General features: G+C 41.9%; 1 protein-coding gene across 1 annotated transcript in view; it reads left to right on the forward strand.

Annotated features, from left to right (window-relative positions):
* LOC119252763 (coiled-coil domain-containing protein 162-like) overlaps positions 1-15386 on the forward strand; it is a 41681-nt gene that overhangs the window by 25283 nt on the left and 1012 nt on the right. The window contains exons 11-16 of the mRNA XM_037520194.2: positions 1233-1385; positions 1634-1765; positions 2365-2517; positions 4176-4385; positions 7303-7423; positions 14263-14375. Of these exons, the coding sequence (XP_037376091.1) occupies positions 1233-1385; positions 1634-1765; positions 2365-2517; positions 4176-4385; positions 7303-7423; positions 14263-14375 (882 nt within the window). The remainder of the gene's footprint in view (positions 1-1232; positions 1386-1633; positions 1766-2364; positions 2518-4175; positions 4386-7302; positions 7424-14262; positions 14376-15386) is intronic.

Here is a 15386-nt window from a genome sequence, read left to right on the forward strand (position 1 = left end):
ACTTTCTTATAGTTATTCATTTTCCTGGTCCCTTATTTAAGTTTTCTAGATTCCTGCTATGAGTGAGACCATCCGGTATTTTTCTTTTTCTTTCTGGCTTATTTTGCTGAGCATGATCCCTTCCAGCGCCATCCATGTTGCTGCAAATTGCATGAGTTTATCTTTTTTGAATGCTGAGTAATATTCCATGGTGTATATGTACCACATCTTCTTGATCCAGTCATCTATTTTTGGGCATTTGGGTTGTTTCCAAAGCTTAGCTATTGTAAATAGTGCTGCTATAAACATAGGGGTGCAGGTGCTCTTTGGAATTGATGTTTCTGTGTCCTTTGGGTAAATACCTAGGAGTGGAATTGCTGGATCATATGGAAGCTCTATGTTTAGTAGGTCCAGAAATCTCCACACAGCTCTCCATAGTGGTTGGACCAGCGCAAACCCATCTTTTGATGAGATCTTGAAAATCTTCTCAAGTTCTTTTTAGCTTCTGTTAGATTCCTAGACAAAAAAAAAAAAAAGGAATCTTTCCTTCTTGAGGCTGAACTAGTTCCACAAGTGTCCCAAAGTAAGGAATCCCTACCCCCTGGTCCCAAGAAGGGTGAACATTTCTCTATGTGGCCAGCACTCTCTCCTGTCTTCCTCCCCAGGGAAGGGGCTCAAAGGTGAGAGGGCACCCCACTCTTACCCCTCACCCAATGTCACTGGGTCTCTAGTTGTACTTAGCGCCATAAGCCATTAGCCCTAAGCCATTCCGAAGATTTCTGCTGAAGCCTAAATAGAAAAAGCAGGCAGCCTGATTCTTCCTCTGTTTATCTATTTTTAATGGTGTTCCTCATCAGTGATTTATCTGATTTTTTTTTTTTTTTTTTCTGGTCAGATTCTGCTGAGTCAACCCTATAGCAAGAGTCCTAGGTTCAGTTTCCCAAGTTAGAACTTGGGGATGGAGGAGGGGGGCACAATTTGGTTTTCCACCTGTGACCTCCCACTCTTCTACTTGCTCAGCTCACCCTGGTCTCTGCCTGCCCAGGCAGACTCTGAGATGTGCCGAGTCCTCGTGGCACTGTGCTGCATGGTGGTGCAGAAAGGGGCCCCCAGTGAGACTCTCAGATGATACCTAATAGAATTGTTGTCTGGATGATATTTTAATGTTAGATCATTTCTAAAAGTTGGGTTTTGGAAGACAAAATGACTCGTCCTCAACTGCTGGTCCTAACCCTTGAGTCTGCAATTTGCAGGAGAAGCTGGAAGAGAATCAGCTTAATTTGATCCAGAAAGTGTGTGAGATCATCGAAGAAGTGAGAACAGAAGGGATTGACAATATGAAGGGCCTCAAGAAAAAATGGGGCTCTGCCAGACCTGATGAAGGAACAAAAGAAAAACCAGTCAAAGTATGTGGTTTCATTTAGCAGTGGGATATCAGCATTTCATCCTTGTATTTCATTTCATCCCTACCCCCTACTTTGTTAGCATTCTATCTGGTCTCCCAGAGAAAGCATTTGCACTAGGCACTAAAAAAAAAAAAATAAATAAAGAGCATTGGGGCTTACTAGACAATAGTCATCTTTTGATGTTAGGGTCGTGCCCTTGCGAGAAAAAGGTTGAAGCCGCCTTTTCTGAAAATGAGCCTTCTCAGCAGGAGCAGCTGCAGGCTGTGGAGCAGGACAACTGCAACCTGGCTGCCCTCATGTGCAAAGCCAGGAGCCTGGGCCGCTGGAGGATGGCTGTGCAGCAGGCGCACTTCCGGGGCCAGCTGAGCAGGGCCGAGAAGGTGAGCCCTGGGGGAGGGTGGCCCGGCTGGCAGGCTGGCTGCCAGTTTCCTTGGCTGCAGCTGCTGCGCTGGTGTCAGGTGGCAAGACCGACCATCTGAAAGGATCTGACAGTTGAGGAGTTTTTCTGGAAATGGGCAACGTCTGGGCCTCAGGAGAAATAGGAATGAGTAGGCAGCAAATGGTAAAGAAGCACATGGGAGGACAGATCAGAGAGTTTAGCGTGAAGGGAGGGAAAGTTGGATGACTTTACCAATGGCTTGAGGCAGCATGATCAAAATGTTGCAAATCTTTGGGTTTCAAATATGATTGAGGAAAATGAAGTAACAAAATAATAAGTGGAAAATCTGCCCTAAGACACACTGAAACCAAGGCACATATTAATAGTGGTTTGGAAACTTATTTTTTTTCCTGAAAGTCCTCACTCTGATCTGCTGCACTGTTCTTATTAAAACCACAGAGGCAGTGACCAGCTGGCACTCCACTCTAGCAAACATTTTAAAGAATGATGGACAATGTGGGGGTTTAGATATTGCTTATGAAACTAAAAGCAGGGAAAGGAAACATATTTCCTATCTTACTGTGTTTGGGATATTCACAGGAAGCTGTTCAATGTAAAAAAGAGTGTTTGAGCATCAAGCTAATGGCAGAGCAAGAAGAGGTGTTATTTCGTCAACAGTTACTGGCTCTCAGGCAGGCCCTGCTCAAAGCTCAGACCAACAACGTGAGGCTGTGCAAACAGCAGGATAACCAGGTATGGACCTTAGAACCTCTCCTCCTCCCTCTCTGAATAAGCCCCGCACTGTGAACATGGCACCTAGAAGTGGCCTGTACTGCCTGCAGCAGACACAGAAGCTCCACAGTGTGAAGCTGGGAGATGGCAGTGTGGGCATGCCAGGGAAATTTTCCCACCCCCATTGCCAACCTCTTTGGGTCCTTCCCAGGCTGGTCAAGCAAACATGTTAACATCAGACAGAATTAGTAGGAGAAAAGGACCATATTTAATCACATATGTATGGAGTGGGATACTCATAGATGTAAATCCTAGAATAAATAGAACAAACTGAGGTTTATATCCTGAGTGAAGAAATGGAGTAGGGGCCTGGAGTATTAAGAGAACTAGGAAGAGATGACTTCATACGATAAAACCAGATGTTCTAGATGTTTGTCCTGCCATAAAATAGGTTTCTCTGAGGAAAAAGTTATTTCTGGAGACGACCTTAAATCTGGGTAATCTTCATTCTTTAAGATAATGGTAACAGTTTTATTGATCCTGCAGGGCCTAATTGATCTAATCTCCACAGGTCAAGGTGACCATTTTGGGGAAAGCCTATCTGAACATTTTGGGGAGGCCCTTTTTCATGTGTGGGGGCATTCAACTGTCAGCTTTATTCCCCAAGCCGAGAGCCTGGGTTCTTTCCTAATGGTTCATATTATCTCACTCTCAGAACTTTCTGCTGCTCAGTTGGTGCTGGCCCCAAAATAAAGGTGTTTCAAGCTTCTGCTCTGTGCCAACCTGAGCAGAGAGACCTTCATTTTAGAGAGAGCAGCTGAGTTTAAGTAACAGCCTGAGAAAGCTGGGCTTACTTGAAACATGAAATATAATTTGTCCCTTTTGGACCCTAATTCCCCCATTATTCGTGCAGCAGGTGAATTAGGATGTATAATTGTGTAAGTTTTGGTAAACTGTAAAATTACCATATAAATGTTAATCATTAGCATTAATATTTTAATTAAGTTCTGACCATCTAGTCGTTATGCTATTACTCATTACAAAAATTTCAGAATAGGACCAAATTATTACCATCTTTTCCTTTCTTTGCCATCTGGAGTCTGGCTTTCCCAAGGCTATTTTGGGAGTCAAAACCGAGGCAAGAATAGAACTCCCTTGCCTACTCATTGCTGTATTGCATCACTCTGTCTCCCCAGGAGAAACCCTTGCCAGCAATCTCCTGGTAAAAGCTCAGTATCAATGAAAATGCAGGTTGTGGTAGAGTTGGCTCTTTGATTGGTAAGCTAATTAACATGCAATTTATCATCAAACTTTGGCTTTAAAGGACCAAGTTATTTGACCTGATAATGCTATAGAGTGGCATTCTCATTTCCTTGGTTTTTGTTGTTTGTTTTATATCCTGTCCTCGCCTCCACCCCCTGCCCCACCCCAAACTCACACACTATTGCCTTGAGACTTACGGAAATGCCAGCCTGTGGATCCCTGTGGTCTTGCTGCTACTAGCACAGGACAGAAAGCTGGCTGACTGCATGATCCTGAGCCCAGGACTTCTCCACACAGTCCTGCCCCCTGGGTCTCCAAGGAAGGAAAGTTACTGTGTTGATCAACTTCCCCCTTTTCTTGCCTTCTGCTAAGATTTTGTGCCTTTTTTCATTTCCTTTGGCCTTTTCCTGCCACAGGCTCGAATGCTGAAAGAATTAGAACATAGAGTGACCCAGGAAGCTGTTCATCGACAGCAGCTGGATTTAATGAAAACCTCTAGCATGGAGAAGCTCTTGGAAGAGGTAGAGCAAAAGGAAAAGCACCTGCAGCTCCTCACTGAAGAGGCCAACAAGGCTTCTAAACTGGGCCAGCTCCAGCAGAAGAAAATTCAGAGAGAACTTCGACAGGTAACTCCAAGGAGAGGCCCTGGCCTCTAGGAAGCCAGCCAGAAGTTCATTTTTTCTGTAGTGCCTCAAGCCCTCCACTGAAGTGCTTCTCCATCTTTGTCACTTCTAGGCACACCTCAAAATATTTATACCCCCACTGGGGTGATTGCTGGGATGGCTTTTAGGGGGGAAAGATGGCTTGATTGACTTTAGATCCAGTGTCTTGGCTCTCTTGAATTACTTGAAAAATGTGTTCGGCATGCTCTAATCCTTGAACCACTGATCCTTTAGAAAACTCCAACAAGTAATCTGGAAAAGCAGCAAGTGTTACTGGAGCTCTTACAAGAAGATTTTACACATGGTGTCTGGAACTGAAGAGACAAAAAAGAAAGGCAAAAGTGATCTCCAGACACAACATATACAGTCAGAAAAAAAAGGAGAAAATAATATAATGTAGATGTGGATTAATGCAAAATCCAACAAAGGAGACCGCAAAATGTAATTAAATACAAAAGGAAAAAGAAACAGTTCCTTCTAGAGCAGCTCTTCACGCATATTTACCAGAGTTGTTAGTTAAACTGGAAAGTTAAATTATTGGCCAAGTGTTTGAATTGCTCAAATTGGAAATTAGTAAAGAGAATTCTAGAATAATTGATGGCAAAAAAAGAAAGGATAAAAATTGAATTAAGGCAACACTAGAAAGAGTATTTTTATAGAAACAGAAAACAAGTAGCTTTAGAATAAAAGAAAATGAGAATCTCAACATTATTTCTTGAAAAATAAACTAAAATATGACCAATGTTTAAGGCAAACTTGGTGTCATGTTTTTGTCCTTCAAATGATGCTTTTCTAAAAGCTACCACAAAAATAGGGATGTCCATAGATTACTTTCTCAAGGTTTTCTTTTGTTAATGTTAATTTTGTGTTTCATGGCAGAGATTCTAAAATTAATCAAAGATTTTGAGTTTTCTCTGTACCATTATATGTTTTTAGTACTTGTATGCAAAACTAATCATGCACTCTTTCTAAACTCCCCTTCCAACTCTCCCGGCACCTCTTCCCTGGGCTTACCTGCACTCAGAAGGCCTCCCTCAGCCAATGAGAGTCCTGCAGTCAGCAAGAGTCCTTTAATCCATCTCCAACCTCCAATTCCCAGGGCAAGTGTTCACCATCTGACCTTAGAGAGCATTAGGGTCCTTGCCTGAATCCTACCCCTGAGGAGGTCACCCTGCCTGATTTACACCCAAGCCCTCTAGCTGAGCAAGATCTGTGGGAAAATGCGGCCTGTTTGTGCTTTAGTTTCCTCATCTGTATAATGGAGAATAACACATTCACTCTGTGAGATTTGGGGGAGGATTAAATTAGGTAATAGACCGGAATTCAAATCCTGGTTCTGCCATGAACTTGCACCACCTTGGGCAAGTTACTGCACTGACCTCTATGAAGTAGGGGTATGATGTGTTAATAAAAGGGTTAACTAAGGCTAATTAAATGTTTCTTTCCTTTGCTAATCTTTTCAGACTTACTTAACCCCAGCCTGTCTCAGGGATTCTGGATATGTTTCTACTGGCTATCATCTATGGGGAATGAGGGTCCATAAATAAATCCCCTTAGTAGGTAGTTAGGAAGTTTTCCCAATTCTAGGCACCTGAAAGTTAAGCTGCCCTTGGGCATTAACGCACACGCGTTTGTGTGCGTGCACGCGCGCACAAACACACACACACACACACACACACACGAAATTACCCTCTTTAACAAGAGTGTTTAAGATTAGTCTGTTGTTACAGCTCTGAGATTTCAGGAACATTCTGTTTGGGTCTGTATGGACAAGACTAGACTTTAAAACACACATGGCTGGATTTTTTGGGCTTAGCATGTTTGTTTGTTTGTTAGGACTGCCATAACACATTACCACAAACTGCCTGGCTTAAAACAACAGAAATTTATTCTCTAAAAATACAGGAGACCAGAAATCTGAAGTCAAAGTGTTGGTTTTTCGAGGACTCTGAGGAAGCGTCTGTTCTGTGCCCACTCCTAGTTCTGAGGCTGCCTGCAGTCCTTGCCTTCCTTGGCTTATGGCTGCGCACTGTACTCTCTGCCTCCCTCATCACCTGGCCCTCTTCCCTCTGTGTACCTCTGTTTCTGTCCTCACCGCCTCTTATTAGGACAGCAGCCCAGATTTAGGGCCCACCCTTAATCCAGTAATCATTGTAATTACATCTACAGAGTCTATTTCCAAATAAGGTCTTATCTTGAGGAATGGGGACAGATACCATTCAATCCACTACAAAAGCAATTAGGAAATGACAAGAAATATATATGTTAAATAAAAGAAATATATGTAATCTCTGCAGATGATGTGCCCTTTGGACCTAGCTACTCACAGGCCAGGGGTTTAGGGGCTAGCTGTGCTAGGGGAGAGCAACACAAGGAAATACAAAGGTTGTCTCCCAGTCTGGGATCTCTATCCGTCCTAGAAGTCTGTGCTCAGGTCATTTCCAGCTGATGATAAATTGATGTGAGGGTAGAGATCTGGAGGAAGATTATGTCTTTCCTCTGATCAAAATCACCCAGGGCCTCCTGTAGATCCTTGGGGTAGATGTATGGTTTGGCCTACAAGTCCTCTGTGAGTTGGGCCCTGTTTCCTCCCTTTTTCTCTACCCTCTTTGGTGAAATAAACATAAAAGATAGAACTCTGTGAGTAAACACCCAGCAATACTCAAGGTAATAAGGGTCTCAGGGTTGCCTCTTTTCCTCTTTGGCTAAGTTCTTGGTTCTTCCTCGAGCTCTATATTCTCAGAAGCTGTGTTCAACCTGACTAGGACATCATGAAAACTTATATTCCTGGGGCAGCTTTTGACCCAACTCTCCCTGGGAGCCCAAGAAACTAAAGTATGTATCAAAAAGCATGTCTGCTTCCCAAACATTTTCCCCTCAGACAAGAAGCCGGCTTGCCCAGGAGCGCAGCATGAAGCTGGACGCCTTCCAGCGAGTAGAAGAACTACAAAGCCAGCTTAACGACTCCAAGCACTTGTCTGTCCAGATGAGTTCACCAGGCGGTAAGGATACCCCCTCCCTCCTCTCGCTAGAACAAGCTCTCAGGACCAGGGGCAGAATTGAAGGCAGATGTCAGGGACTAGCAACTACAACCTAGTGGTTCATGAGTGGGTGCTGCATGTTTGTTAACTGAATGAGTGATATATGAATGAATAAACCCTGATTCTGATTTGCAAACAGAACTTTCTACTTTACTTCACCTTGGAGTACTGACATCCTATACTAAAGCAATTCAATCATAAAAACAGGCCTCAGAAGTATACAATATGCCACTTGAAGAACATTTGATATCTCACTAGATTTTGAAGCATCTTAATGGCTTGGAACACTAATGACCATGCTTCTCAGATGTTATTTATAAAGTACATTATGATTCCTGGGTGTGAGAAGTCCTATGGAATAGCCAATCCAAAAATCCTTCTAGGTAAGGCAGCCAACAGGCAGCCTGGAGCAGAGCCTGGGTCACAGGACATTTCTAGATTAGCTTCCTCCCCTATAAGATGAGGATCAAGTAAATTCCAAATTCTCTTCTCTGTTTGACTATTGGAAATATCACCAAATCAGTAACCGTGACTGTCCTCTTGCTAAGGTCATCCAATCCTCTTTCCTGTTCTGCAACAGAGGCTAATGATTAAATGTATGGGCACAAATTCAGATCCTACTCTGTCACTGGGCTCTGTGATTAACCAGCATCTCTATGAAATGGAAACACCCACCTCAAAGGTGCAATCTGAGGATTAAATAAAATAATGCACATCTACAACATAGTATATTAGCACTAAGTCAATTATTATACTTTGACACATGTGTGCTATCTTTTATGTTTCCTTTTGGCTCCTTATAAGAGTGACTGATATGAGAAAACACAGCCTTTCAGATGCAGGAAGTTCAGTTTCAAAGATCAAGCAAACAAAGTTACTTTGGGTTTATTAAGAATAGAACTGGGCTTGCCAGTAAAGCCCAAGGGCCCTCCTCCTTTCTCTGGGGTCTTGCTGCCTGGCATCCACAGCTGGGCTGATGTTCCCTGTCCCAGGGTCCCAGCCCAAAGAGGAAGAGCAGCAGAGACCCAAGAGCCCTACTTTGGTCACAGATTCTGGATAGTTCTGTAACTTGCACTGTCCTCTCCATACTCCCTGGGTATTTCTGTCTCTCCTTTTCCCCTCTGTCTTCAACCTTGTCAAGTAGTTTTTTAATCCCTCTCTGGGTTAATGTGTCTGATAAAGCTACCATTGGTTAGGCTCAAACAAAAAAAGTAATCAGTTTATTTCACCAACTCAGGGAATTTATTTGGAAACAACTAAAAGGCAATTTGGAAAGTGCAGTGTCATAACAAGACACACAATGGACGTCTCTAGAACCAAAGCCAGCAATCCCCATAATACCTTTAGAGGGGCCATTACTGTGCAAGGAGGCACCTCCTTCCTTCTGCTGGGACTGGGAAGCAGCATCACTTCCCACTGGCATCTTGGGTGCTATAGTTTTTAGATATATGGACTCTCTTTTCTTTTCTTCCTTTAATAGGATTTCTGTATATTAATTTTCACATTTTCCCCTTTTGAACAGGATCTTTTTCTGAAAGCATTGCTGATCACAGGTCAGGTTTATTCCAGATTCAGTGGTGTTTTTTGTCCCTTAGTGTCAGGAAGGACCTTTCCTAGATGTCATGTCTTACATCAGAGGGAAAGTGCACCCATTGGAAACTACCTGAGGTACCAGACGGAACTACCTGAGGTACCTGCAGGCCCAGCCGGAGGTAATGATTTCTTTAGGTGAATCCAAGAGTCTGTTCCTTGGAGCCAGCCTACACAGGGTTTGTTAGCAATACTATATAGGGGCCTTACCAATGAGACTGAAGAAAAGTCTTTCTGGCGGTGTCTTTCCCAACAGATGAACCTCCACATTACAGGATGTTGCTGAAGGCCTTTGTCGCCTTGGAGCATTCTGTGAAAAGATTGCACAACCAGAATATGGTTTCTTTTGATAGAAGCTAATAGGCTTTTTATAGTATTGAGCTATATCACCTTAAATTAGCTGTGGATCAAAAGAGGCAGGAACTAAGTGCATTAGGTACCCTGTGACCACCTCAAAGGATGAGAGTTTGAGTTCCAAAAAGGGATGATCTGAGATTTAGAAGGATAAACAGCAAGACTTTGGGCCAAGGTAGTTGAGTTTAATGATACTGTTGGTGCATTTGATTTAACCAGAGGACTGAAGGTGGTAAGCATGGTGAGAAATGTAAAACAAGCTAAGTGGCAACAAACTTTTGGGAACACCTGACTAGTAAAATGGGTAGTTCTAGAAGGGTCCTCCATGTGAGACCCTGGTCCTTGGTAGAAACTTGGCTTCAGAAGAGGCAGATCCTGGTTATAAGGGAAGGCCTCAGTCCAGTTAGACAATACAGACCATGACTAAAACATATTTCCACCCACAAGACAAGGCAACTGTGAGAAATCCTACTGCCAAAACTCAATTGGCCACTTTGGCAATTTAAAATGTCCAGGAGCAGTGTGTACAGGCTTCCCTGGGGTGTATTTTGGACAGATAGAACAAGTAAGGTAGACACTTTTTGTGGCTTTATTGATATTTCCTCACCAATATTGATCCATGAATGGTATTTATAAGTAGAATGATGGCTTACTGCATGTACAGTGGTTGGGAGTGGAAATTTTAGGACTTCCTTTAGGATAGGGTTATTTGACCCAGGTCAGAGCCTTCTCTTTCTGTCATACCAAAAATTATTGACTTTCCAATCTTGTCTTTCGTTTATTGGGATCAATTTTTGGGTTTCTCTAGCCAGTTTAGCCTAAGTTTATTATTTGAAAAAATGTCCCTTTGCACCATGACGGAAGTTTAGCTGTTACTGGTTTCTTTAAGAGCTGCAATAATAATAAGAGGAAATGTTAGCAAGGTGATTTCTTTCAGCATCTAGATTCTGAAGAGTCAATTTCATTTTTTTATTGATGTAACACTGGTTTACAACACTTTGTATGATTCAGAGGTAAGGTTCACATTTCTTCAGATATATGTTACCACACCACACCAGAGTACCTATAGTCCATTGTGTCTCCTCCCCAATTTGTTCTCCCTCCTTACTCTCCCTCTTTGGTAAGCCTGAATTCTAGCCAGATTTCTAGAGTTTGTTACTGGTTTGGTTTTATTTGACCCATTGTTTTGTTTTAGGGAGTCAATTATAGAATGTTCCAGAATCCTGATAATAGTTAAGACAATAGGTAAAAGTATAGCATCCACCAACTCCTGAATGTAAGGTCTATTTTAAATTTTGTCTCCATGGCCCACAATGAGTGCAGACCTCTCCTGCCACCCGCTGCTCCCCTCAGCAGTGTACTTCGGTCCTTCTGCCTGCTCTGCTCCCTCCTCTGGTTCTGGTGAATTCTCTTACCCTCCCGCGCTTCTGACTGTACCCAGTGCTTGTATAAATAAATCTTTAAAAATAAAATAAAATTTCTGATCACATTCCTGACCCCAGCCCTATGTTCACATTATAATAAAAATAAATAAATAAATAAATAAATAAATAAATTTTGTCTCCAGTGGAAGTAAGGAAACCATGTTGTATCCACAACATTCTGAAGTTATGAGCTACTCTAAAGCATATCTCCTATCAGTACAAATGTTGTCAATTTGTCCTTGACTAGAGTGCACATACATCTGAGCGTATGTGACTCAGCTTATTAGGCTGTGTTAGCTAAAGATAAAGGTGCTGCTTCAGTTACATCAAAGGATGTTGATATTGCATATCCAACACAATATTTACCATTTTCACCTTGCAAATATGAACTGGTGAACAAGGAGAAGTCAGCTTTACCTAAAGTGGATGTCTTACAGATCATCCTGTGGAGCCAGGAGATGATCCATTACTGTTGGGCAGTTGTGAGGAATGTTGCTCGTAATAGCAGGGGGATGGTATCAATGTTAAGGTTATTACCATGTGAATTATATGGGGAGTAGTTAGCAAAAGGATTTCATAGGAGGTAGTTCAGCTGACTGAAATAGTGTTGAGTGTGATAAAAATTATCTTCTAGGCTGGCCCCCAATCTCATTTAAATAGTTTCTGAATATTAATTTTCACACACCAATATTCTCCAACACCTGCACACTCATGAAAGAGAACCAGAGTGGGGCCACAGGCAGGTGAGGGTAACCCTAATTGCCAGGATTGGGGATGTGACCAGAAAGCAGAGGCAGAAATCACTCCCAGGTCTCAGCTGCCTTCTGACCCCTTCTGCAGTGATAGTGGGCGGTTACTGAGGACTTCCCATGATTCATTCAAAGGGAGGGACTGGGTCACACCTATTTGGTGCCCAGCACTCCAAAGGGACAGCCTGATAGTACCTTAGCTATTAGTGCTAAAGTTAGAAGCCAGTCATACCTATCCTTTCTACTGTTATCCAGTTGGAAGCATAAGATGGCTGGGGTCTCTCCTTTCTGTGGTGATGGTAGCAACAGGCTCCTCGCGCCCCACATCAGTAAAGGCAGAGTTAGAGGATGAGCTCTCGTCTCTTCTCTTAACTGCTTTCTCCTTCCCTCATGTTAAAATGGAAATATGCCCTCTCTCTTCTCTGTGTCAATCCCTGGGCACAGGATCCTGTTTGCTCCTACCTGCTCAAGAGCTATCAACTAATCCTCATGTTCATCCTCTATACATTCTTATTTTCCATTCAGCTAATACTTTAATCTTATAGCCAACTATAAGTATGGTATGTGCCATACTTAATATGTGCCATACTTAAAACCCACCATCGAACAAGTTTCCCTTGACTACATATTCCTTCTTTTATACTTCAGTCAAACTTCTTAAGAGTTGTCATTATTGGGCCTCCCCCGTGGCGCAGTGGTTGACTGCTGGGTTGCGAAGCTGCCCGCAGCCTCTGCAGCACCGGTTCGATCCCCGGCTGCCAACAAAGGTCCCACATGGCGCGCAGACCTCTCCTGCCGCCCGCTGCTCCCCTCAGCAGTGTACTTCGTCAGTCTGCCTGTTGCGCTCTCCCCTCTGGCTCTGGTGAATTCTCTCACCCTCCCGCGCTTCTGACTATACTCAGTGCTTGTATAAATAAAATAAATCTTAAAAAAAAAGTCATTATTTTCTTAACTGACTCTTAATTCACTAAATTTATTTAATTCAATTTTTAGTTGATATCCATTAGGATTAAAAAAATACAAAAATATACAAAAAAAAAAAAAAAAGGGCCTCCCTGGAGGCGCAGGCAGTGGAGCGCAGCGCTGTGAAGCTGTCTGTAGCCTCTGCAGTGTGGGTTCGATCCTGGCCGGCCAGTGAGATACACACATGGCACAGCAGACCTCTCCTGCCTCACCCGCTGCTCCCCTCAGCAGTGTATTTCATCAGTGTTCTGTTCCCCACTCTGTCTCTGGTGAATCTTCTCACTCTCCTGCACATCTGGCCTGTACCCTGGTTCTTGTATAAATAAATCTTTAAAAATTAAAAAATTAAAAGATTTTTTTAAAAGATTTAAAAATATATATACAAAAAATAAAATAATCATGGCTTAAACAAATGGAAAGTTTACGTCTAAGAAAAGAAAATTCAGATATAAGCTATCCAGGATTATTTTGATATTTCTGCCATCACTGGGAACCCAGGATTTTTATGTGCTTTGCCAATCTCAATTTGTGGCTTCTACCTCATAGTCCAAGATGGATACTTAAGCTTTCTGGCAAACAGGGTGGAGGAAGGAAACAAGAAGTGCCTTCCCTTCCTTAAAGGAAACTTCCTGGAAATCACATGACACTTCTGCATACCTCACTGGCTAATTAGCCCAAGACCACACATAACTGCAAAAGACAGCTTATTAGGGCATGATAGCTAAAGACAAAGGTGCTACTTCAGTTACATCAAAGGATGTTTTTATTCCAGGATATTATGTATCCAAGAAAAAAGTTGGGAATTCTATTATTATTAAAGAAAGGAGAAAATGGCAATTGAGGGCTAAGTATCAGTCTCAGCCATACCACCACCAACCTGATTTTTTTCCCCACTACTCCATTGTAACTGCTCTTGCCAAGACGACAATCACTTCCTTATGTTCAAGTCTAATGAACCCTGTTGATTCCTCACTTTGTCTCAGTTTGAGCCAGCTGACCACACCTTTTTCCTAGAAGCTTTTTATTTCCATGGCACTTCTTTTCCTTCTCCTTCTCTGACTGCTTCTTCTACATCTACTTTTACAGTTCTTCCTCCTAGATCCAACCTCTAAACATTTGAGTTGTCCAGAGCTCTGTCTGGCCTCTTCTCTTACATTATACTGTTTCAGGTATTTACATTATGTTCCCACAACTTTAATCGGTATTTGCCAAGTCTATCTCTGCAGCTTAAGAATCTGAGCTCTAGACCTCTATTTCCAATGACTGCCTGACATCTACATTCAGTGTCTCAGGCTCACAAATTCAAGAGATCAAAATATGGAACCTGTCTTCCCAACTCCTCCTCCACCAGCAACTCAGAGAGCATAATGTGTTGCCATCTCAGCAAATGTAATTACCCTCTATCCAGTTCCTTGAGCCAGAAATCTGGGAGCTATTCTCCCTCACTCGCAAATTTAGTTAATTACTACTCTTATTACTTACATACCTCTTAGTCTGTCCATTTCTATGCATCGTAGTCCAAAGTCACCCTCAGCTCTTTCTCTTTCACTAGGTCATGTGACCTTCAGGCAAAAAAACTCCATCTAGGTTTTGACATCCTTACTCAAAATTGATGTAGCTGGATTAGATGTCCATTTTAAGCTCTAAAATTTTATCAATTAAATTTAAGCCTACACATTGCAACCAGTTGTAAACTTTTTAAAAAATTTTAACATTTTAGGTCTTATATCCCGGACTCAGTATGCCTTAAGTTCTGCTTCCACCTCATCCAAATACCCCCAGCAACATCTTTTAAAGAGTAATCTTACAAGGAAGATTCAAAGGCCAATGACTGTAAGTAATGATAAATTTGATCATATATATAAAATGTAAATACAAAGTTATACTTTTAGGGCTACTTCAAATTTACCTTTAACCCTTTGCACTCCGCTGTCCCCTCTCAGGGGACATCGGAATTCTAGCATATCACTCGGATATCCCCTCTCAGGGGACATTGCAATTTATTAGTGATTACGGGGAATTGAGGTTATTTCAACGCAACTTTTTGAGACATGCATGTTTCCCTGAAGTTTTATCTTGAAATGGCACAAGAAATTAAATCAAAATATCGTAAAATGGTTTGGAGTGCAAAGGGTTAAAATTATAGATCAGTATCTTGTCTAAGTGCTTTGGGTATGGATATGGATTTCTCACAAAGGAAACTTGTCCATGAATTATTGCTGAGTCAGTGTTTGTCAGGGAAACAAGCATTCAAGGCTTCCTGTTCTCCATCTTGCTGACAAAAACATCTTGTTGGTGTCACTCTTTAGTTGACGTTGAAACATTTAGTCCAAAAGTACCTACTCAGTTACAACTCAATTAATGGGTATGGAAGTCAGTAACAACACCTTGCTATGTTCTGTCTTTAAATTTTTGTTTGTTTGTTTTCTCAGTCATCTACAGTAATTAACAAGCAGCATCAGATCCCTTCTCTGAGTTCCCTGGCAGAGCAGAAAGTTTTAGAAGTCTTAAAACGTGAAAAACATACCCTCTGATGAAATACTTGGAATGAAAATGAGGTTGAATGGCAGCATATATATGAAATATTTTATATTTCAGCTTTTAGACTATGTAAAATGACCTTTACATCCTCTCCACTGCCTATTCTACTGTAATAAGAATTACAGTAGTAATTTTACTAAGTGCTTGTTTCTCCTCGCAGGGTTTGCATATCTAATTAACACGCTTAAGAATTCCTCCTCTCTTGAGGAAAAAAGGGGACATTGTGATCATTCCATTAGAGGAAATTTGTTATTCTAAGGCTTTTGCAGCTAAAGGACTCAGTTACTGGACTAAAAGTTTATT

Source organism: Talpa occidentalis, unplaced genomic scaffold (genome assembly GCF_014898055.3).
Source record: "Talpa occidentalis isolate TD23 unplaced genomic scaffold, MPIMG_talOcc4v2.1 talOcc4.2, whole genome shotgun sequence".
NCBI classification, from domain to species: Eukaryota; Metazoa; Chordata; class Mammalia; order Eulipotyphla; family Talpidae; genus Talpa; species Talpa occidentalis.